Raw genomic sequence first — 26,905 nt, 5'->3', positions numbered from 1 at the left:
TCTGTTTATATAAGTGGTTGATCTCTCTCTCTCCCTCTCTCTGTTTATACAAGTGGTTGATCTCTCCTTCTGTTTATATAAGTAGCTGATCTCTCTCTCTCTCTTTCCATCTGTTTATATAAGTGGTTGATCTCTCTCTCTCTGTGTTGAAATAAGTGGTTGATCTCTCTCTCCGTTTATATAAATGGTTGATCTCTCTCTCTCCCTCTCTATTTATATAAGTGGTTGATCTCTCTCCCTCTCTCTGTTTATATAAGTGATTGATCTCTCACTCTCTCTCTCTGTTTATATAAGTGGTTGATCTCTCTTTCTCTGTTTATATAAGTGGATGATCTCTTCCCTTCTCTATTTTTTAAGTGTACTAGAGTGATTGTACAAGTAACTGTAGTAACCGTAGCCATGGCGATAGGTTGGGGTGCGCTTCCTACACAACCCCTCACATCCAGTCCACATGCATATGAGAGGTAATACATGTTACGCCGGTGACATCATACCCATAGTATATGTGACATCACACACACGGCACACGCAATGCAGATGGGATGGAGTGAAGCCAGCCTCAGCCCAGGGGAAACCACAGAGATATACAGGGAGGAAGAGGAGGATGAGGAAGATGACGAGGAGAAAGATGAAGGAAAAGAGGAAGAGAAGCAAAGAGGAGGAAGAGGAGGAAGGGAAAGAGGTCGGTTGAGGAGCGATGTTGAAGAGGAGGTTGAGGAGGAAAGGAAAGAGGAAGAGGAGGATGAGGAAGATGGAGAGGGGGGGAAGGGGAGGAGGGAGAAGCAGCAGGCAGATTTGGAAGATGACTTTCAGTAACAGAGCTGACCAAAGGGGACAAACTATATATATATACAAAATATATATATATATATATATACACACACTACCGTTCAAAAGTTTGGGGTCATTTAGAAATGTCCTTGTTTTTGAAAGAAAAGCTACATTTTTTTTAACATTAAAATAACATTGATTTGAAATACAGTGTAGACATTGTTAATGTTGTAAATGGATTAGCTAACACAACGTGCCATTGGAACACAGGAGTGATGGTTCCTGATAATGGGCCTCTGTACACCTATGTAGATATCCCATAAAAAAAATCAGCCGTTTCAAGCAACAATAGATATTTACAACATTAACAATGTCTACACTGTATTTCTGATCAATTTGATGTTATTTTAACGTAAAAACAAAATGTATCTTTTCTTTCAAAAACAAGGACATTTCTAAGCGACCCCTAAACTTTTGAACGGTAGTATACGGTGTACATATATATATATTTTTTTACAAAGGCTTAAAATATAAGCAAGTAAAATTGCAAATTCCATAATAAAACCCACAGCGGAAATGGAAATAGTGGTAAAAGAAGATTTGTCTCACCTAAGATAGCAGTCGGCACAAAGGGATCTGGTCATAAACCCCAAAACAAGTGCAGAGATTGGAGGAAAAAGAGAGAGAAAATAGAGGTAAATAAAAGAAATAGGAGATAAGAACGGAGAAGAACTAAATAACAGAGCACAGTGAATGTGATTATAGACCGAGGCTAGAAGAAGAATAGACAGAAGAATATAGGCTTATAGCTGAAGACATAAGAACTATTACGTCTCACACAAAGAGACTCTGTGGGACTGTTGATATGGAAAGGCACAAATATAGCTAGTGCCTTCATAAAGAGTATGTTTACTGAAATGATTGATCCAACAACGACCTATAGGTTTAAAGGTTAGAAGATAAAACACTCTTGTCAGCTCATCGCTAGGTACTTTTTTCCAACCATTGACTTGTACTCTCTACTACCTACCGTGAGTATAATAGATAGTAACAGAATGGTGCGTGTTTAAAAGTGTTTACCTGGGTAGTAGGACTTGGGGAGCGTTGAACTGAGAGTATTAGACTTATTCAGGGTGAAGGAGGAAGGGGACAACACAGCTAGAGACAGAAAATAAACAATCGTCAATTATATAGTTATAGAATCTCAACATAATCATTGAACATGAATATAATGTATGTGAATCATATAATCTTAGTAGCTTAGTAGTAATTTAGTGTAGTAGTTTAGGACCAACACCATGTCACCTTGGACCAACACCATCTAGGACCAACACCATCTAGGACCAACACCATCTAGGACCAACACCATCTAGGACCAACACCATCTAGGACCAACACCATGTCATCTAGGACCAACACCATCTAAGACCAACACCATCTAGGACCAACACCATCTAGGACCAACACCATGTCACCTTGGACCAACACCATCTAGGACCAACACCATCTAGGACCAATACCATCTAGGACCAACACCATCTAGGACCAACCAACACCATCTAGGACCAACACCATCTAGGACCAACACCATCTAGGACCAACACCATCTAGGACCAACACCATCTAGGACCAACACCATGTCATCTAGGACCAACACCATCTAAGACCAACACCATCTAGGACCAACACCATCTAGGACCAACACCATGTCACCTTGGACCAACACCATCTAGGACCAACACCATCTAGGACCAATACCATCTAGGACCAACACCATCTAGGACCAACCAACACCATCTAGGACCAACACCATCTAGGACCAACACCATCTAGGACCAACACCATCTAGGACCAACACCATCTAGGACCAACACCATGTCACCTAGGACCAACACCATCTAGGACCAACACCATCTAGGACCAACACCATCTAGGACCAACACCATCTAGGACCAACACCATGTCATCTAGGACCAATACCATCTAGGACCAATACAATCTAGGACCAACCAACACCATCTAGGACCAACACCATCTAGGACCAACACCATCTAGGACCAACACCATCTAGGACCAACACCATCTAGGACCAACACCATCTAGGACCAACACCATGTCATCTAGGACCAACACCATGTCACCTAGGACCAACACCATGTCATCAAGGACCAACACCATCTAGGACCAACACCATCTAGGACCAACACCATGTCATCTAGGACCAACACCATGTCACCTAGGACCAACACCATGTCATCAAGGACCAACACCATCTAGGACCAACACCATCTAGGACCAACACCATGTCATCTAGGACCAACACCATCTAGGACCAACACCATCTATGACCAACACCATCTAGGACCAACACCATGTCATCTCGGACCAATACCATCTAGGACCAACACCATGTCATCTCGGACCAATACCATCTAGGACCAACACCATCTAGGACCAACACCATGTCATCTCGGACCAACACCATCTAGGACCAACACCATGTCATCTCGGACCAATACCATCTAGGACCAACACCATGTCATCTCGGACCAATACCATCTAGGACCAACACCATGTCATCTCGGACCAATACCATCTAGGACCAACACCATGTCATCTAGGACCAATACCATCTAGGACCAACACCATCTAGGACCAACACAATCTAGGACCAATACCATCTAGGACCAACACCATCTAGGACCAATACCATCTAGGACCAACACCATGTCATCTAGGACCAACACCATGTCACCTAGGACCAACACCATGTCATCTAGGACCAACACCATCTAGGACCAACACCATCTAGGACCAACACCATGTCATCTAGGACCAACACCATCTAGGACCAATACCATCTAGGGCCAATACCATCTAGGACCAATACCATCTAGGACCAACACCATGTCACCTAGGACCAACACCATGTCACCTAGGACCAACACCATGTCACCTAGGACCAACACCATGTCACCTAGGACCAACACCATGTCATCTAGGACCAATACCATCTAGGACCAACACCATCTAGGACCAACACCATCTAGGACCAATACCATCTAGGACCAACACCATCTAGGACCAACACCATGTCACCTTGGACCAACACCATCTAGGACCAACACCATGTCACCTAGGACCAACACCATCTAGGACCAACACCATGTCACCTAGGACCAACACCATCTAGGACCAACACCATCTAGGACCAACACCATGTCACAGACCTCTCCTAGGACCAGGGGATGTAGTTACAGGGATGACTAACACCATCTAGGACCAGGGGATGACTAACACCATCTAGGACCAGAGGATGTAGTTACAGGGATGACTAACACCATCTAATATAGACATCTAAATGACACCAATAGACAGTCAACAACTGAGGTGAGGGGGCTTCTGGACCGGTTTTGGGACCAGGAGGGCAATATTAGGGGACCTCAGGCTTTGGGAACAGGAGGGCAATATTAGGGGACCTCAGGCTTTGAGAACAGGAGGGACAGGAACAGCAGGACAACATCATTTACGTTTACTAATATTGTCTTGTTCACACCCCTCCCTCTCTGTCCAAAGCCTCTGTCCTTTATCCCAGTAATGTGCCCCTTCTGTTCTAAAGCCCGAGACCCCTGATTTAAAATAAAGAAATAAAACATGTTTATTTCACCTTCATTTAACCAGGTAGGCCAGTTGACCTACCTGGTTAAATAAAGGTTAGATAAATTAAATATGATTTTTTTTTTAAATCAGGGGGCTCAGGCTTTAGAACAGGAGAGAGGATGATGGTAGAGAGGATGAGGGTAGAGAGGATGAGGGTAGAGAGGATGATGGTGGAGAGGATGATGGTAGAGAGGAAAATGGAAGAGAGTATGATGGTAGAGAGGATGATGGTAGAGAGGATGAGGGTAGAGAGGATGATGGTGGAGATAATGATGGTAGAGAGGAAAATGGAAGAGAGGATGATGGTAGAGAGGATGATGGTAGAGAGGATGATGGTAGAGAGGATGAGGGTAGAGAAGATATTACTGGGATAAGGACCGAGATAACGGTGGACATAGGCTTTGGACAAAGAGGGAGGGGTGTGAACAAGACAATATTAGAGGGATGAGGACTTCATCCGTTTTAGGACAACCACAGTGATAGACAGTCAGTTGAGGTCAGAGCTTAAGTGTCTCCTGCAGAGCTTGGGGAGACAGACTGAAGGAGGAGGAGCTGCACCACATCTACCCAGAGACTAAGGTAAGGTAGGGTCTTTAGGTTTAGGTTAGGTGTTGTTATCAGGTTTTAGGGTGATGTCAGGGTAAGATGCTGTCATTAGCTACCCATGTAGCTGTACTTATTGTATTGAAGTCAACATAAGGATTGTTTATTTTATTTTACCTTTATTTAACTTGGCAAGTCAGTTAAGAACAAATTCTTATTTTCAATGACGGCCTGGGAACAGTGGGTTAACTGCCTGTCCAGGGGGCAAAATGGCAGAGTACCTTATCAGCTCGGGGGTTTGAACTTGCAACCTTCCGGTTCCTAGTCCAACTCTCTAACCATTAGGCTACCCTGCCGCCCCTGTAGATTGTTAGATGTTAAGACACTGATATGTGTGGGGTTGCTGTTGCTGCAGTGCATACTGCACTGAAACCAAGTTCATGGGCATTAGATAGGTCTACATTAGATATATCTACATTAGATATATCTACATTAAATATATCTACATTAAATAGGCCTAATCTATCTACATTAGATATATCTACATTAAATATATCTACATTAGATATATCTACATTAGATATATCTACATTAAATATATATACATTAAATATATCTACATTAAATAGGTCTACATTAGATATATCATTGAATATATCTACATTAGATAGGCCTACATTAGATATATCTACATTAGATATATCTACATTAAATAGGCCTACATTAAATATATCTACATTAAATAGGTCTACATTAGATATATCTACATTAGATATATCTACATTAAATATATCTACATTAAATATATCTACATTAGATATATCTACATTAGATATATCATTGAATATATCTACATTAGATAGGCCTACATTAGATATATCTACATTAGATATATCTACATTAAATAGGCCTACATTAAATATGTCTACATTAGATATATCTACATTAGATAGTCCTACATTAGATATATCTACATTACGTAGACCTACATTAGATATATCTACATTACATAGACCTACATTAGATATATCTACATTACATAGACCTACATTAGATATATCTACATTACATAGACCTACATTAGATATATCTACATTACATAGACCTACATTAGATATATCTACATTACATAGACCTACATTAGATATATCTACATTACATAGACCTACATTAGATATATCTACATTACATAGACCTACATTAGATATATCTACATTACATAGACCTACATTAGATATATCTACATTACATAGACCTACATTAGATATATCTACATTACATAGACCTACATTAGATATATCTACATTACATAGACCTACATTAGATATATCTACATTACATAGACCTACATTAGATATATCTACATTACATAGACCTACATTAGATATATCTACATTACATAGACCTACATTAGATATATCTACATTACATAGACCTACATTAGATATATCTACATTACATAGACCTACATTAGATATATCTACATTACATAGACCTACATTAGATATATCTACATTACATAGACCTACATTAGATATATCATTAGATATATCATTAAATAGGCCTACATTAGATATACCTACATTAAATATGACTACATTAGATATATCTACATTACATAGTCCTACATTAGATATATCTACATTACATAGACCTACATTAGATATATTATTAGATATATCTACATTCAATTATAAGGGGGCTGGAGAGAAGCTAACCTACAGACTGTTAGGTCTAATCAGAGACTGAGGTGTTGTAGCATTGTATGTTATTTATGGTTATGTGTTGTTACTAACTGGGTGTAGTTTTAGGTTTAGTAGCTGTACTGAAGTCAATTTCATGGGCATTAAGTCAATGAGATTAAGAGGGCTGGGGAGCGGCTGCATGTGTTGACCAGTGACCACTAGACAGGAGAGAAGTCCAGACAGCTATCATTACCAGACTATTTACTAAAGATTGTCAGAATAGACGATGAGGCCAAGGGTAAAATTGCATGCACTCATATACAATTACTTTATATGAGGAAAACCAAATGGACTTTTGTAAACATAATATATAATATATATATATAAAAAGTCAATTTGGTTTTCCTTATATAAAGTCATTGTATATGAGTGCATGCAATTTTACCCTTGGCCTCATCGTCTATTCTGACAATCTTTAGTAAATAGTCTGGTAATGATAGCTATATATATATATATATATATATATATATATATATATATATATATATATATATATATATATATATATATATATATATATATATATATATATATATATATATATATATATGTATAGAGCAACCTGGATTCCTGAATACTTACTTCTGCCATTGACGGCGAGGGTGCACTCGCTACGGCCATTGAGTGTGAGGGTACACTCACTCCTGGTGTTGAGGGTTTGGCTGTGTGTGTCCATGAAGGACAAGGCCTCGTCGCAGTTTGTCCCCTGCTCCGTACAACTCTTATCCATAGAGTTAACCATCACTGTCATCTCCTGTCGAGTACTGCTCAACGTCTCTTTACGTTTCTTAGCCAGCTTCCTGTTTAGGAAAACATAATAACAGTAACGTCATAAGGAAAAGAGTTAAACAAATGATGGTAGAGAGGATAAGGGTAGAGAGGATGATGGAAGAGAGGATGAGGGTAGAGAGGATGATGGTAGAGAGGATGAGGGTAGAGAGGATGATGGTAGAGAGGATGAATGTAGAGAGGATGATGGTAGAGAGGATGATGGAAGAGAGGATGATGGTAGAGAGGATGATGGTAAAGAGGATGAGGGTAGAGAGGATGATGGTAGAGAGGATGATGGTAGAGAGGATGATGGTAGAGAGGATGAGGGTAGAGAGGAAAATGGAAGAGAGGATGATGGTAGAGAGGATGATGGTAGAGAGGATGAGGGTAGAGAGGATGATGGAAGAGAGGATGATGGTATAGAGGATGATGGTAGAGAGGAAGATGGAAGAGAGGATGATGGTAGAGAGGATGAGGGTAGAGAGGATGAAGGTAGAGAGGATGAGGGTAGAGAGGAAAATGGAAGAGAGGATGATGGAAGAGAGGATGATGGTAGAGAGGATGATGGAAGAGAGGATTTTGGCAGAGAGGATGATGGTAGAGAGGATGATGGTAGAGAGGATGATGGTAAAGAGGATGATGGCTCTAACCAGAATAGAAAGAGGAGTGGGAGGCCCCGGTGCACAACTGAGCAAGAGGACAAGTACATTAGAGTGTCTAGTTTGAGAAAGAGAGGCCTCACAAGTCCTCAACTGGCAGCTTCATTAAATAGTACCCTCAAAACACCCGTCTCAATGGCAACAGTGAAGAGCCAAACTCCGGGATGCTGGTCTTCTAGAAAGAGTTGCAAAGAAAAATACATTTCTCAGACTGGACAATAAAAAGAAAAGATTAAGATCAATGAAAGAACACAGACACTGGACAGAGGAACTCTGCCTAGAAGGCCAGCATCCCGGAGTGGCCTCTTCACTGTTCACTACTCCATAGAGCCTCATCATGCTATTCTACTCCATAGAGCCTCATCATGCTATTCTACTCCATAGAGCCTCATCATGGTATTCTACTCCATAGAGCCTCATCATGGTATTCTACTCCATAGAGCCTCATCATGGTATTCTCCTCCATAGAGCCTCATCATGGTATTCTACTCCATAGAGCCTCATCATGGTATTCTACTCCATAGAGCCTCGTCATGGTATTATCCTCCATAGAGCCTCATCATGGTATTCTACTCCATTGAGCATCATCATGGTATTCTCCTCCATAGAGCCTCATCATGGTATTCTCCTCGATAGAAACAGAGCCTCATCATTGTATTCTACTCCATAGAGCATCATCATGGTATTCTACTCCATAGAAATAGAGTCACATCATGGTAATCTACTCTATAGAGTCTCATCATGGTATTCTACTCCATAAAGCCTCATCATGGTATTCTACTCCATAGAAATAGAGTCGCATCATGGTAATCTACTCTATAGAGTCTCATCATGGTATTCTACTTCATAGAGCATCATCATGGTATTCTACTCCATAGAAATAGAGTCTCATCGTGGTATTCTACTCCATAGCGTCTCATCATGGTATTCTACTCCATAGAGTCTCATCATGGTAATCTACTCCATAGAGTCTCATCATGGTATTCTACTCCATAGAGTCTCATCATGGTAATCTACTCCATAGAGTCTCATCATGGTAATCTACTCCATACAATCTCATCATGGTATTCTACTCCATAGAAATAGAGTCTCATCATGGTATTCTACTCCATAGAGCCTCATCATGGTATTCTACTCTATAGAGTCTCATCATGGTATTATACTCCATAGAGTCTCATCATGGTATTCTACTCTATAGAGTCTCATCATGGTATTCTACTCCATAGAGTCTCATCATGGTATTCTACTCCATAGAAATAGAGTCTCATCATGGTATTCTACTCTATAGAATCTCATCATGGTATTCTACTCTATAGAATCTCATCATGGTATTCTACTCCATACAGTCTCATCATGGTATTCTACTCCATAGAAATAGAGTCTCATCATGGTATTCTACTCTATAGAATCTCATCATGGTATTCTACTCTATAGAATCTCATCATGGTATTCTACTCTATACAGTCTCATCATGGTATTATACTCCATAGAGTCTCATCGTGGTATTCTATCTCGATAGAAATAGAGTATCATCATGGTATTCTACTCCATAGAAATAGAGTCTCATCATGGTCTTCTACTCCATAGAAATAGAGTCTCATTCTAGATCTGTACTCTACCCTATATCAGAAAACCTATGATATCACAAATCGGCGAGCTAGGTTCCTTCAGTTGAACGCATCTATACAAAGTAGTTAACAAAACAACAACTCTATACTCGAACACACACGCACAGACACGCACTACACTCACACAAACACAACACAGTCTAGAGATAGATTTAAAGTAGAGTTATCAACACAGTGACAAATAGAACTGCTCGGTCCTATTTAACCAACAGCAATACAGTATTGACCTGTCTGATCAAGTTCTCATTCTACAATACACTGCAGCTCATGGTCAAATTAAGGCCTCTGCATTGTACTCCTAAGTGGAGTTGTACTTAACAAAGACATGCTTATTTCTAGTCTCCCGTTGCCGTGGGGGTAATTTGTCACCCTGACCTTTAATATGTCTCTCTCTCTGTCTCTCTGTCTCTCTGTCTCTCTCCCTCTCTCTGTTTATAACACTCCTCTCTCTCTCTAACACACCTCTCTCTCTCTCCTTCTCCTTCTCCCTCTCTCTCTCTCTCTCTCTCTCTCTCTCTCTCTCTCTCTGTATCTCTGTCTCTCTGTCTCTCTCTCTCTCTCCCTCTCTCTCTGTTTATAACACTCCTCTCTCCTCTCTAACACTCCTCTCTCCTCCCTCTCTCTCTCTCTCTCTCTCTCTCTCTCTCTCTCTCTCTCTCTCTCTCTCTCTCTCTCTCTCTCTCTCTCTCTCTCTCTCTCTCTCACTAATTCAGAACTAATTGAAAACAGCTTGGTAGTGAACATACATTACAATGTACTGCTATGGCTACTGACTCGGAGGGGGAAATCTGTGTAATTAACTATCCTCTGTCTTCCAACCGTTCTGAAACACTTTGTCAGTGGCTGTCTTAGTATGACCTTCTGACTAAGAGTTGAATCCCAAATAGAATGCTATTCCCTATTTAGTGCACTACATTTGACCAGGGCGCTGTAGTGCACTATGAAGGGAATAGTGTGCCCTTTGGGACATCCTTTAGATGTCTCACAGACACCGTGTTCCGGCTGATGACTCTCTGACTCTCCTGCTGCGTCGTTTTAGATCTCCACGCTGTTTATTCAATTTAGCTATATGGCCCAACTAGGCCCCCACCAGCCCCCCCCCCAGTCCTCTACCAGGCCCCCACCAGCCCCCCCCCCAGCCCCAGTCCGATAGATAGCTTTATAACGGCGAGCGTAGAATGAGCTGAGACGACGTGTGTTTAACAGTGTGTCCCGGTAGAGAGGATTCAGGATTTATCAAATTCTCTTCAGTGTAATTGTTAGTAAATAGATAGGCTTGGACTAGACCAAGGGTTATGGTGCACTTCAATGACAAGTAGTGCACTAAATAGGGAATAGGGTTCCATAGAGCTCTGGTCTAAAGTAGTGCACTGCATAGGGAATAGGGTCCACTAGGACTCTGGTCTAAAGTAGTGCACTATATATAGGAAATAGGGTTCCATAGGGCTCTGGTCTAAAGTAGTGCACTATATAGGGAATAGGGTTCCATAGGGCTCTGGTCTAAAGCAGTGCACTATATATAGGGAATAGGGTTCCATAGGGCTCTGGCCTAAAGTAGTGCACTATATAGGGAATAGGGTTCCATAGGGCTCTGGTCTAAAGTAGTGTACTATATAGGGAATAGGGTCCACTAGGACTCTGGTCTATAGTAGTGCACTATATAGGGAATAGGGTCCACTAGGACTCTGGTCTAAAGTAGTGCACTATATAGGGGACAGGGTTCCATAGGACTCTGGTCTAAAGTAGTGCACTATATAGGGAATAGGGTGCCATTTGGGAGTCCTCTCCACTATGTTGCTATTGTTCCCTCATGGTTGTTCCAAAACAATATAAACCATGAATGTCTCAGTATGCTTCTAAAGAGACCTAGCAGAGCATGGAGTTGGACACTACATAAGCTATGACGAGGACAATCCAGACTAAATGATTCAGTACGTTTTCAGAGAGATTCTATATATCTGCCATGGAAACTGTTATTAGTGGATTGACTACTGTCAGCTGACTCTAGCTGATGATCCCTGGGCGACGACAACACTAAATCTAGATGATTATCCCTGGGTGACAACAACCCTGAATCTAACTAGCTGATGATCCCTGGGCGACAACACTGAATCTAACTGACTGATGATCCCTGTGCGACAACAACCCAGATTGCTCTACACGGACATGTTCTGGCCTGGTTTAGATCTTATCTGCCGGAAAGATATCAGTTCGTCTGTGTGAATGGTTTGTCCTCTGACAAACCGACGAAACTGTACATTTCGGTGTTCCTCAAGGTTCTGTTTTAGGACCACTATTGTTTTCACTATACATTTTACCTCTTGGGGATGTTATTCGAAAACATAATGTTAACTTTCACTGCTATGCGGATGACACACAGCTGTACATTTCAATGAAACATGGTGAAGCTCCAGAATTGCCCTCGCTAGAAGCATGTGTTTCAGACATAAGGAAGTGGATGGCTGCAAACTTTCTACTATTAAACTCGGACAAAACAGAGATGCTTGTTCTAGGTCCCAAGAAACAAAGAGATCTTCTGTTGAATCTGACAATTAATCTTAATGGTTGTACAGTCGTCTCAAATAAAACTGTGAAGGACCTCGGCGTTACTCTGGACCCTGATCTCTCTTTTGAAGAACATATCAAGACCATTTCGAGGACAGCTTTTTTCCATCTACGTAATATTGCAAAAATCAGAAACTTTCTGTCCAAAAATTATGCAGAAAAATTAATCCATGTTTTTGTCACTTCTAGGTTAGACTACTGCAATGCTCTACTTTCCGGCTACCCGGATAAAGCACTAAATAAACTTCAGTTAGTGCTAAATACGGCTGCTAGAATCCTGACTAGAACCAAAAAATTTGATCATATTACTCCAATGCTAGCCTCTCTACACTGGCTTCCTGTCAAAGCAAGGGCTGATTTCAAGGTTTTACTGCTAACCTACAAAGCATTACATGGGCTTGCTCCTACCTATCTCTCTGATTTGGTCCTGCCGTACATACCTACACGTACGCCACGGTCACAAGACGCAGGCCTCCTAATTGTCCCTAGAATTTTTAAGCAAACAGCTGGAGGCAGGGCTTTCTCCTATAGAGCTCCATTTTTATGGAACGGTCTGCCTACCCATGTCAGAGACGCAAACTCGGTCTCAACCTTTAAGTCTTTACTGAAGACTCATCTCTTCAGTGGGTCATATGATTGAGTGTAGTCTGGCCCAGGAGTGGGAAGGTGAACAGAAAGGCACTGGAGCAACGAACCGCCCTTGCTGTCACTGCCTGGCCTTTTCCCCTCTTTCCACTGGGATTCTCTCCCTCTAACCCTATTCCAGGGGCTGAGTCACTGGCTTACTGGGGCTCTCTCATGCCGTCCCTGCAGGGGGTGCGTCACCTGAGTGGGTTGATTCACTGTTGTGGTCATCCTGTCTGGGTTGGCCCCCCCCCCTTGGGTTGTGCCGAGGCGGAGATCTTTGTGGGCTATACTCAGCCTTGTCTCAGGATGGTAAGTTTGTGGTGGAAGATATCCCTCTAGTGGTGTGCGGGCTGTGCTTTGGCAAAGTGGGTGGGGTTATATCCATCCTGTTTGGCCCTGTCCGGGGGTGTCCTCGAATGGGGCCACAGTGTCTTCTGAACCCTCCTGTCTCAGCCTCCAGTATTTATGCTGCAGTAGTTTGTGTCGGGGGGCTAGGGTCAGTTTGTTATATCTGGAGTACTTCTCCTGTCCTATTCGGTGTCCTGTGTGAATCTAAGTGTGCGTTCTCTAATTCTCTCCTTCTTTCTTTCTCTCTCTCGGAGGACCATGCCCCAGGACTACCTGACATGATTGATTGAACCCTGAATCGAGCTGATTATCACTGGACAACAACCCTGTTGTTGTGTGAGCCTATACAGAACATCTACACAACCCTGTGAGGTCGATAATATACAAAAGTTAAATAAAAAATAAAAATTAACAGTAAACATTACACATACAGAAGTTTCAAAACAATAAAGACATTACAAATGTCATATTATATATATATACAGTGTTGCAATGATGTACAAATGGTTTAAGGACACAAGGGGAAATTAGCATAAATATGGGTTGTATTTACAATGGTGTTTGTTCTTCACTGGTTGCCCTTTTCTCGTGGCAACAGGTCACAAATCATGCTGCTGTGATGGCACACTGTGGAATTTCACCCAGTAGATATGGGAGTTTATCAAAATTGGGTTTGTTTTTGAATTCTTTGTGGATCTGTGTAATCTGAGGGAAATATGTCTCTCTAATATGGTCATACATTGGGCAGGAGGTTAGGAAGTGCAGCTCAATTTCCATCTCATTTTGTGGGCAGTGAGCACATAGCCTGTCTTCTATTGAGAGCCATGTCTGCCTACGGCGGCCTTTCTCAATAGCAAGGCTATGCTCACTGAGTCTGTACATAGTCAAAGATTTCCTTAAATTTGTGTCAGTCACAGTGGTCAGGTATTCTGCCACTGTGTACTCTCTATTTAGGGCCAAATAGCATTCTAGTTTGCTCTGTTTTTTTGTTAATTATTTCCAATGTGTCAAGTAATTATCTTTTAGTTTTCTCATGATTTGGTTGGGTCTAATTGTGCTTCTGTCCTGGGGCTCTGTGGGGTGTGTTTGTGTTTGTGAACAGAGCCCCAGGACCAGCTTGCTTAGAGGACTCTTCTCCAGGTTCATCTCTCTGTAGGTGATGACTTTGTTATGGAAGGTTTGGGAATCGCTTCCTTTTAGGTGGTTGTAGAATTTAACGTCTCTTTTCTGGATTTTGATAATTAGTGGGTATCGGCCTAATTCTGCTCTGCATGCATTATTTGGTGTTTTACGTTGTACACAGAGGATATTTTTGCAGAATTCTGCGTGCAGAGTCTCAATTTGGTGTCTGTCCCATTTTGTGAAGTCCTGGTTGGTGAGCGGACCCCAGACCTCACAACCATAAAGGGCAATGGGCTCTATGGCTGATTCAAATATTTTTAGCCAGATCCTAATTGGTATGTTGAACGTTATGTTCCTTTTGATCGCATAGAATGCCCTTCTTGCCTTGTCCCTCACATCGTTCATAGCTTTGTGGAAGTTACCTGTGGTGCTGATGTTTAGGCCAAGGTATGTATAGTTTTTTGTGTGCTCTAGGGCAACAGTATCTAGATGGAATTTGTATTTGTGGTCCTGGTGACTGGACCTTTTTTGGAACACCATTATTTTGGTCTTACTGAGATTTACTGTCAGGGGCCAGGTCTGACAGAATCTGTGCATAAGATCTAGGTGCTGCTGTAGGCCCTCCTTGGTTGGTGACAGAAGCACCAGATCATCAGCAAACAGCAGACATTTGACTTCGGATTCTAGTAGGGTGAGGCCGGGTGCTGCAGACTTTTCTAGATCCCGCGCCAATTCGTTGATATATATGTTGAAGAGGGTGGGGCTTAAGCTGCATCCCTGTCTCACCCCACAACCCTGTGTGGTGAAATGTGTGTGTTTTTTGCCAATTTAACTGCACACTTGTCACATGTCGTATGTTTTACCCCCAACACCACTTTCCATCAGTTTGTATAGCAGACCCTCATGCCAAATTGAGTCGAAGGCTTTTTTGAAATCAACAAAGCATGAGAAGACGTTGCCTTTGTTTTGGTTTGTTTGGTTGTCAATTAGGGTGTGCAGGGTGAATACATGGTCTGTTGTACGGTAATTTGGTAAAAAGCCAATTTGACATTTGCTCAGTACATTGTTTTAATTGAGGAAATGTACGAGTCTGCTGTCAATGATAATGCAGAGGATTTTCCCAAGGTTACTGTTGACGCATATTCCACAGTAGTTATTGGGGTCAAATGTGTCTCCACTTTTGTGGATTGGGGTGATCAGTCTCTCTACATATCTACTGTATCTCTCTCTACATATATACTGTCTCTCTCTCTATATATCTACTGTATCTCTCTACATATCTACTGTATCTCTCTACATATCTACTGTATCTCTCTACATATCTACTGTATCTCTCTCTACTGTCTCTCTCTCTACATATCTACTGTATCTCTCTCTACTGTCTCTCTCTCTACATATCTACTGTCTCTCTCTCTACTGTCTCTCTCTCTACATATCTACTGTCTCTCTCTCTACATATCTACTGTATCTCTCTACATATATACTGTATCTCTCTCTACATATCTACTGTATCTCTATCATATCTACTGTATCTCTCTCTACATATCTACTGTATCTCTCTCTACATATCTACTGTATCTCTCTACATATCTACTGTATCTCTCTCTACTGTCTCTCTCTCTACATATCTACTGTATCTCTCTCTACTGTCTCTCTCTCTACATATCTACTGTCTCTCTCTCTACTGTCTCTCTCTCTACATATCTACTGTATCTCTCTCTACATATCTACTGTATCTCTCTACATATCTACTGTATCTCTCTCTACATATCTACTGTATCTCTATCATATATACTGTATCTCTCTCTACATATCTACTGTATCTCTCTCTACATATCTACTGTATCTCTCTCTACATATCTACTGTATCTCTCTACTGTCTCTCTCTCTACGTATCTACTGTATCTCTCTCTCTACATATCTACTGTCTCTCTCTCTACATATCTACTGTATCTCTCTACATATCTACTGTCTCTCTCTACATATCTACTGTATCTCTCTACATATCTACTGTATCTCTCTACATATCTACTGTCTCTCTCTACATATCTACTGTATCTCTCTACTGTCTCTCTCTCTACATATCTACTGTATCTCTCTCTACATATCTACTGTATCTCTATCATATCTACTGTATCTCTCTCTACATATCTACTGTATCTCTATCATATCTACTGTATCTCTCTACATATCTACTGTCTCTCTCTACATATCTACTGTATCTCTCTCTACATATCTACTGTATCTCTCTCTACATATCTACTGTATCTCTCTCTACATATCTACTGTATCTCTCTCTCTCTACTATCTGTATCTCTCTCTCTACGTATCTACTGTATCTCTCTCTCTACATATCTACTGTCTCTCTCTACATATCTACTGTATCTCTCTCTACATATCTACTGTATCTCTCTACATATCTACTGTATCTCTCTACATATCTACTGTCTCTCTCTACATATCTGCTGTATCTCTCTCTACTGTATCTCTATCATATCTACTGTATCTCTCTACATATCTACTGTATCTCTCTCTAAATATATACTGTCTCTCTACATATCTACTGTATCTCTCTATATATCTACTGTATCTCTCTCTACATATCTACTGTCTCTCTCTCTCTACATAACTACTGTATCTCTATCATATCTACTGTATCTCTCTACATATCTACTGTCTCTCTCTCTACTGTATCTCTCTACATATCTACTGTCTCTCTCTCTACTGTATCTCTCTACATATCTACTGTCTCTCTCTCTACATATCTATTGTATCTCTCTATCATATCTACTGTCTCTCTCTACATATCTACTGTATCTCTATCATATCTACTGTATCTCTCTATATATCTACTATATCTCTCTATATATCTACTGTATCTCTCTATCATATCTACTGTCTCTCTCTATCATATCTACTGTATCTCTCTACATATCTACTGTCTCTCTCTATATATCTACTGTATCTCTCTATCATATCTACTGTATCTCTCTATATATCTACTGTATCTCTCTATATATCTACTGTATCTCTCTATATATCTACTGTATCTCTCTATATATCTACTGTATCTCTCTATATATCTACTGTCTCTCTCTACATATCTACTGTATCTCTCTATATATCTACTGTCTCTCTCTACATATCTACTGTATCTCTCTACTGTCTCTCTCTCTACATATCTACTGTATCTCTCTCTACATATCTACTGTATCTCTATCATATCTACTGTATCTCTCTCTACATATCTACTGTATCTCTATCATATCTACTGTATCTCTCTACATATCTACTGTCTCTCTCTACATATCTACTGTATCTCTCTCTACATATCTACTGTATCTCTCTCTACATATCTACTGTATCTCTCTCTACATATCTACTGTATCTCTCTACTGTCTCTCTCTCTACGTATCTACTGTATCTCTATCATATCTACTGTATCTCTATCATATCTACTGTATCTCTCTACATATCTACTGTCTCTCTCTCTATTGTATCTCTCTACATATCTACTGTCTCTCTCTCTACTATCTCTCTCTACATATCTACTGTATCTCTCTACATATCTACTGTCTCTCTCTACATATCTACTCTATCTCTCTACATATATACTGTCTCTCTCTCTACATATCTACTGTATCTCTCTACATATCTACTGTATCTCTCTACATATCTACTGTATCTCTCTACATATCTACTGTCTCTCTCTACTATCTCTCTCTACATATCTACTGTATCTCTCTACATATCTACTGTCTCTCTCTACATATCTACTCTATCTCTCTACATATATACTGTCTCTCTCTCTACATATCTACTGTATCTCTCTACATATCTACTGTCTCTCTCTCTACATATCTACTGTCTCTCTCTACATATCTACTGTCTCTCTCTCTACTGTCTCTCTCTCTACTGGCTCTCTCTACATATCTACTGTATCTCTCTCTACATATCTACTGTCTCTCTCTCTCTACTGTATCTCTCTCTACATATCTACTGTCTCTCTCTCTACATATCTACTGTCTCTCTCTCTACTGTCTCTCTCTACATATCTACTGTATCTCTCTACATATCTACTGTCTCTCTCTCTACATATCTACTGTATCTCTCTCTGCATATCTACTGTATCTCTCTACATATCTACTGTCTCTCTCTCTACATATCTACTGTCTCTCTCTCTACATATCTACTGTCTCTCTCTCTACTGTCTCTCTCTACATATCTACTGTATCTCTCTACATATCTACTGTCTCTCTCTCTACATATCTACTGTCTATCTCTACATATCTACTGTATCTCTCTACATATCTACTGTCTCTCTCTCTACTGTCTCTCTCTCTACATGTCTACTGTCTCTCTCTCTATATGTCTACTGTCTCTCTCTCTACATATCTACTGTCTCTCTCTCTACATATCTACTGTCTCTCTCTCTCTACATATCTACTGTCTCTCTCTCTACATATCTACTGTCTGTCTCTCTACATATCTACTGTATCTCTCTCTACATATCTACTGTATCTCTCTCTACATATCTACTGTCTCTCTCTACATATCTACTGTATCTCTCTCTACATATCTACTGTATCTCTCTCTACATATCTACCCTCTCTCTCTCTACTGTATCTACTGTATCTCTCTACATATCTACTGTCTCTCTCTACGTATCTACTGTCTCTCTCTACATATATACTGTATCTCTGTCTACATATCTACTGTCTCTCTCTCTACTGTCTCTCTCTCTACATATCTACCCTCTCTCTCTCTACTGTATCTACTGTATCTCTCTCTACTGTCTCTCTCTCTATATATCTACTATATCTCTCTATCGTATCTACTGTCTCTCTCTCTATATATCTACTGTATCTCTATCATATCTACTGTCTCTCTCTCTACATATCTACTGTCTCTCTCTACATATCTACTGTATCTCTATCATATCTACTGTATCTCTCTATATATCTACTATATCTCTCTATCGTATCTACTGTCTCTCTCTCTATATATCTACTGTATCTCTCTATCATATCTACTGTATCTCTCTACATATCTACTGTCTCTCTCTATATATCTACTGTATCTCTCTATCATATCTACTGTATCTCTCTATATATCTACTGTATCTCTCTATATATCTACTGTATCTCTCTATATATCTACTGTCTCTCTCTATATATCTACTGTATCTCTCTATATATCTACTGTATCTCTCTATATATCTACTGTATCTCTCTATATATCTACTGTATCTCTCTATATATCTACTGTCTCTCTCTATATATCTACTGTATCTCTCTATATATCTACTGTATCTCTCTATATATATACTGTATCTCTGTCTACATATCTACTGTCTCTCTCTCTACTGTCTCTCTCTCTACATATCTACCCTCTCTCTCTCTACTGTATCTACTGTATCTCTCTCTACTGTCTCTCTCTCTACATATCTACTGTATCTCTCTACATATCTACTGTCTCTCTCTACGTATCTACTGTCTCTCTCTACATATATACTGTATCTCTGTCTACATATCTACTGTCTCTCTCTCTACTGTCTCTCTCTCTACATATCTACTGTATCTCTCTACATATCTACTGTCTCTCTCTATATATCTACTGTATCTCTCTATCATATCTACTGTATCTCTCTACATATCTACTGTCTCTCTCTATATATCTACTGTATCTCTCTATCATATCTACTGTATCTCTCTATATATCTACTGTATCTCTCTATATATATACTGTATCTCTCTATATATCTACTGTCTCTCTCTATATATCTACTGTATCTCTCTACATATCTACTGTCTCTCTCTATATATCTACTGTATCTCTCTATCATATCTACTGTATCTCTCTATATATCTACTGTATCTCTCTATATATATACTGTATCTCTCTATATATCTACTGTCTCTCTCTACATATCTACTGTATCTCTATCATATCTACTGTATCTCTCTACATATCTACTGCCTCTCTCTACATATCTACTGTCTCTCTCTCTACATATCTACTGTATCTCTCTCTACATATCTACTGTATCTCTCTACATATCTACTGTATCTCTCTCTACATATCTACTGTATCTCTCTCTACATATCTACTGTATCTCTCTCTACATATCTACTGTATCTCTCTACTGTCTCTCTCTCTACGTATCTACTGTATCTCTCTCTCTATATATCTACTGTCTCTCTCTCTACATATCTACTGTATCTCTCTATCATATCTACTGTATCTCTCTATATATCTACTGTCTCTCTCTACATATCTGCTGTATCTCTCTCTATCATATCTACTGTATCTCTCTCTAAATATATACTGTCTCTCTACATATCTACTGTATCTCTCTATATATCTACTGTATCTCTCTCTACATATCTACTGTCTCTCTCTCTCTACATAACTACTGTATCTCTATCATATCTACTGTATCTCTCTACATATCTACTGTCTCTCTCTCTACTGTATCTCTCTACATATCTACTGTCTCTCTACTCTCTCTACTGTATCTCTCTACATATCTACTGTCTCTCTCTCTACATATCTATTGTATCTCTCTATCATATCTACTGTCTCTCTCTACATATCTACTGTCTCTCTCTACATATCTACTGTATCTCTATCATATCTACTGTATCTCTCTATATATCTACTGTATCTCTCTATCATATCTACTGTCTCTCTCTATATATCTACTGTATCTCTCTATCATATCTACTGTATCTCTCTATATATCTACTGTATCTCTCTATATATCTACTGTATCTCTCTATATATCTACTGTATCTCTCTATATATCTACTGTATCTCTCTATATATCTACTGTATCTCTCTATATATCTACTGTATCTCTCTATATATCTACTGTATCTCTCTATATATCTACTGTATCTCTCTATATATCTACTGTCTCTCTCTACATATCTACTGTCTCTCTCTCTACATATCTACTGTCTCTCTCTACATATCTACTGTATCTCTCTACATATCTACTGTCTCTCTCTCTACATGTCTACTGTCTCTCTCTCTACATATCTACTGTCTCTCTCTCTACATATCTACTGTCTCTCTCTCTACATATCTACTGTCTCTCTCTCTACATATCTACTGTCTGTCTCTCTACATATCTACTGTATCTCTCTCTACATATCTACTGTCTCTCTCTCTATACTGTATCTACTGTATCTCTCTACATATCTACTGTCTCTCTGTATCTACGTATCTACTGTCTCTCTCTACATATATACTGTATCTATGTCTACATATCTACTGTCTCTCTCTCTACTGTCTCTCTCTCTACATATCTACCCTCTCTCTCTCTACTGTATCTACTGTATCTCTCTCTACTGTCTCTCTCTCTATATATCTACTATATCTCTCTATCGTATCTACTGTATCTGTCTGTCTGTCTGCCCACTCTGCTAGCTCTCTCTACTGTCTCTCTCTCTACTGTCTCTCTCTCTACTGGCTCTCTCTACATATCTACTGTATCTGTCTGTCTGTCTGTCTGTCTGTCTGTCTGTCTGTCTGTCTGTCTGTCTGTCTGTCTGTCTGTCTGTCTGTCTGTCTGTCTGTCTGTCTGTCTGTCTGTCTGTCTGTCTGTCTGTCTGTCTGTCTGTCTGTTTGTCTGCCCACTCTGCTTATGAAGACTCCATTGAATCATCGTGCATTCTCCACCTGTAGGCTACAGTTAAGCTCAGTGTGTGTGTGTGTGTGTGTGTGTGTGTGTGTGTGTGTGTGTGTGTGTGTGTGTGTGTGTGTGTGTGTGTGTGTGTGTGTGTGTGTGTGTGTGTGTGTGTGTGTGTGTGTGTGTGTGTGTGTGTGTGTGTGTGTGTGTGTGTAAAACCTCAGCTGCATCACTGTAATCTCTTTAACTTCCAGTTCTTTACCGGGGTACAATCAAAACAACCTTGAAAAGTGTTCATTTCCAAAGGTCTTTGTCTGCTGAAGGATGGGAGATGAAGTGCTTGACAAAGGTCTGAATCCAGAGGCTCCATTTAGCTGCCAAACCATATCGCTATAACATCCAGGCTGATAAGGGTGGTTTTACTGTAGTCCCACTATAACAGCAGGCTGATAGGGGTGGTTTTACTGTAGATCCACTATAACAGCAGGCTGATAAGGGTGGTTTTACTGTAGATCCACTATAACAGCAGGCTGATAAGGGTGGTTTTACTGTAGTTCCACTATAACATCCAGGCTGATAAGGGTGGTTTTACTGTAGATCCACTATAACAGCAGGCTGATAAGGGTGGTTTTACTGTAGTTCCACTATAACATCCAGGCTGATAAGGGTGGTTTTACTGTAGTTCTACTATAACAGCAGGCTGATAAGGGTGGTTTTACTGTAGTTCTACTATAACATCCAGGCTGATAAGGGTGGTTTTACTGTAGTTCCACTATAACAGCAGGCTGATAAGGGTGGTTTTACTGTAGATCTATCTGGCCACTCTACTATAAAGGCCTCATTGGTGGAGTGCTGCAGAGAAGGTTGTCCTTCTCCCAACTCAATAGAGGAACTCTGGAGCTCTGTCAGATTGACCATCAGGTTCTTGGTCAGCTCCCTGACCAAAGCCCTTCTCCTCCGATTGGTCAGTTTGGCCGGGCGGTCAGCTCTAAGAAGAGTCTTCATGGTTCCAAACTTCTTCCATTTAATAATGATGGAGGCCACTGTGTTCTTGGGGACCTTATTTTATTTATTTTTATTTAACCTTTATTTAACCAGGAAGGGCTCATTGAGATTTAAAATATCTTTTTCCAGAGCGTCCTGGCCAAGATAGGCAGCACCAAGTCATTACAAAAATGACAGACAGACAACATGAAAAACTACAAGTAAACTATTAAAAACTATAGAATTCACAAGCGTGTAACAAAATCAAAAACAGCGAATTAAAAACATTGACAGGTCAGGGAATCAGTCTCAAGATCATTCATCAGTGATTTAAAAACACCAATCGGGACAAGTTCTTCCAGTTTAAAAGTATTTTGTAAGGCGTTCCAAGACGATGGCACAGAGGACATAAAAGCCCTTTTACCACATTCAGTTCGGACATTTGGAACAGTTAGCAGGATAAAGTCCAGCCAACGAAGAGAGTACCCACCACATAAGGGTTTTGCAGTTTTAAAATAAATCTCAAAGTGCCATGGTTAAGGGTGTCAATTTATCTCAAACACTGAGCGGGAGCATTCATGTATAAAATATCCCCATAGTCTAGTAAAGGAATACATGTAGCTGATACTAGATTCCTTCTGGCTTTAAAAAAAAACAGGCCTTATTCCTAAAATAAAATCCCAATTTCAGCTTACATTTTTTTGTAAGTTGTTGAATATGAATTTTAAAAGAGAGAGGCCTTCATCAATTAAAATTCCAAGCTTTTTACATGAGGTTACAACGTCAATCTCCTTGCCCTGACAGATAGTAAAAGGTGAAAGGTTCAGAAGTCTATTTCTTGCTTCAGAAAACACCATTAGTTTAGTTTAGTCAGTATTGAGGATAAGCTTCAATTGACACAAGGTATGTTAAACGGTATAAAAAGCAGTTTGCAGGTTCTGGAAAGCTTTTGTAAGATGAGGCACAACAGTAAATAACAGTATCATCAGTATAAAAATTAAGTTTCGCATTTTGGACATTTTTGTCTAAATCATTTATATAAATAGTGAATAAGAGATGACCAAGTACAGAGCCTTGGGGCACACCATTAAAGACAGACAATTTAACAGACGTAAGCCCATCAAATTGAGTGCACTGAGCTCTATCAGACAGATAATTAGCAAACCATGCAACTGCATGCTCTGAAAGAACTACACTCTACAATCTCTGCCTTAATATAGCATGATCAACTGCAAAGACCTCCACTCTACAATCTCTGCTTAATATAGCATGATCAACTGATGCCTGAAAGACCACTCTACAATCTCTGCCTTAGTACAGCATGATCAACTGTATGCTCTGAAAGACCTCCACTCTACAATCTCTGCCTTAGTACAGCATGATCAACTGTATGCTCTGAAAGACCTCCACTCTACAATCTCTGCCTTAGTACAGCATGATCAACTGCATGCTCTGAAAGACCTCCACTCTAAATCTCTGCCTTAGTACAGCATGATCAACTGTATGCTCTGAAAGACCTCCACTCTACAATCTCTGCCTTAGTACAGCATGATCAACTGTATCAAAAGCCTTAGAGTCAATAAAAAGCTGTTTTGTTGTCAAGGGCTTCAGTGATATCATTTAAAAACCTTCAATACTGCAGAAATGTTTTGGTACCCTTCGCTAAGATATCTGTGCCTCGACACAATCCTGACTCTGAGCTCTATGGACAATTCCTTCAACCTCATGGCTTGGTTTTTGCTCTGTCAACTGTGGGACCAAGTTGATTTACGAAATGTCATATTGGCTTAGATATGGTGGTAGGGACATTTTAATTGAACATTGAGCTTCAATCAATGCATATACTATTCCCCCCCCCCCTAAATAATATCGCCTTATCGTCTCAGGGGTAAAAGTAGACCTAATACATCATATTTTTCCGTCTCAGTGACTTAATAAATTCAAGCATCCCTCCACCTCAACGTAATCCCTTATGAACCTAAATCCTTAATGACAGACTGCAGATTGATCATTAATGCCAGATCACAGAGTGGACCTTTAATTACACAGAATTGATGAGGTCCTGGCAAACACACATAAACAGCATATTCTGGTGCCACATGTTCCATACACACGCACGCACGCACGCACGCACGCACGCACACACACACACACACACACACACACACACACACACACACACACACACACACACACACACACACACACACACACACACACACACACACACACACACACACACACACACACACACACACACACATCCCATTCCAGTCAACAAGGTTTCCATTAATACAGAAGCTAGATAATCAGCTGAAGCTTCAACAGAGTGATCAGCACAAGCAGTGATCATATGGTTATTCTCTACAGGAAATGCTACATTCTCTACATCCTGTACATCCTGATGATCTCATCTTTAGAGTGAAGATTGGCTGTCCGCTACAGTGGGAGTAGCATTAGTTATATAAATAGATAAACCACGTCTGTGTGAATAACAGAAGTGCTAGTTACGGTCTGATCACCGCCAGATTAAGATCCCTCTCTAGTTGAGGAATAGAGCCTCTTTCCTCTTCTGTAGAGTTGCAGCACACATCGAATGTTTGAACATCTTGGCCATGTTCCGTTATAATCTCCACCCGGCACAGCCAGAAGAGGACAGGCCACCCCTCAGAGCCTGGGTCCTCTCTAGGTTCCTGCCTTTCTAGGGAGTTTTTCCTAGCCACCGTGCTTCTACACCTGCATTGCTTGCTGTTTGGAGTTTTAGGCTGGGTTTCTGTACAGCACTTTGAGATATCAGCTGATGTACGAAGGGCTATATGAATAAATTGGATTTGATTTGATTTAGAATTATGAAGAGTTCTAGAGTTAAGAAGGGCTCTAGAGTTATGAAGGGTTCTAGAGTTATGAAGGGTTCTAGAGTTATGAAGGGTTCTAGAGTTATGAAGGGTTTGAGATATCAGCTGATGTACGAAGGGCTTTATAAATACATTTGATTTGATTTGAGTAGTCAAACAGGGAAAAGAGTGGAATAGAACCTCTATACACAATCTAAGGCTATTGTCTTGAAATGCAGGGAGAACGTGAATACGACCGAGCTAATTCTGAGAACCTAGTTTAGTGAAGTGGTATGAGTCCTATCTGGAGATCCATATTATTCAAAAGATCCTAAAATATATTTTTTAGGCTATCACAAAGGGATAGATTGGAGTAGAATTTGTTAGCAAATTTAAGGCGATTGTCTTATAATGCAGGAAGATTGGGATTCAAATGTACATGTGACAGCAGAATCTTCAGCTAATTCTGAATATTGATGTTAAGAGGCTTGTCAGCTTATCATCACAGCTACATGGAGGGAGGGATGGAGGGATGGAGGGATGGAGGGGAGGGAGGGAGGAAGGGATGGAGAGATGGAGGGATGGAGAGATGGAGCGAGGGATGGAGGGAGGGAGGGAGGGATGGAGGGAGGGATGGAGGGAGGGAGGGAGGGAGGGAGGGAGGGAGGGAGGGAGGGATGGAGGAAGGGAGGGAGGGATGGAGGGAGGGATGGAGGGAGGGAGGGAGGGAGGAAGGGAGGGAGGGATGGAGAGATGGAGAGAGATATGGAGATGGGAGGGAGGGAGGGAGGGATGGAGAGAGATATGGAGATGTGGAGGGAGGGAGGGAGGGAGGCATGGAGGGAGGGAGGGAGGGAGGGGGGTGGAGGGAGGGAGGGAGGGATGGAGAGAGATATGGAGATGTGGAGGGAGGGAGGGAGGGGGTGGAGGGAGGGGGGGTGGAGAGATGAGGAGCAGTGTGAAAAAATACAACTGGGCAGGGCTACGGAAGAGGAGAAGAGGAGAGGAGAAG

The 26,905-nt window shown here is 40.5% G+C and overlaps 1 protein-coding gene across 1 annotated transcript in view; it reads right to left on the bottom strand.

The window, feature by feature from the left end:
* LOC124009458 (receptor-type tyrosine-protein phosphatase mu-like) overlaps nt 1-26,905 on the bottom strand; it is an 80,081-nt gene that overhangs the window by 28,635 nt on the left and 24,541 nt on the right. The window contains exons 4-6 of the mRNA XM_046321269.1: nt 7,302-7,519; nt 1,852-1,929; nt 1,381-1,407 (exon numbers count right to left, since the gene is read on the bottom strand). Coding sequence (XP_046177225.1) covers nt 1,381-1,407; nt 1,852-1,929; nt 7,302-7,470 — 274 coding nt within the window. The 5' untranslated portion in view covers nt 7,471-7,519. The remainder of the gene's footprint in view (nt 1-1,380; nt 1,408-1,851; nt 1,930-7,301; nt 7,520-26,905) is intronic.

The sequence above is a fragment of the Oncorhynchus gorbuscha genome, linkage group LG22 (assembly GCF_021184085.1).
Source record: "Oncorhynchus gorbuscha isolate QuinsamMale2020 ecotype Even-year linkage group LG22, OgorEven_v1.0, whole genome shotgun sequence".
Classification (NCBI taxonomy): domain Eukaryota; kingdom Metazoa; phylum Chordata; class Actinopteri; order Salmoniformes; family Salmonidae; genus Oncorhynchus; species Oncorhynchus gorbuscha.
The sequence above is the reverse complement of the archived record's forward strand: the minus strand, read 5'-3'. Positions and strand labels throughout refer to the sequence as shown.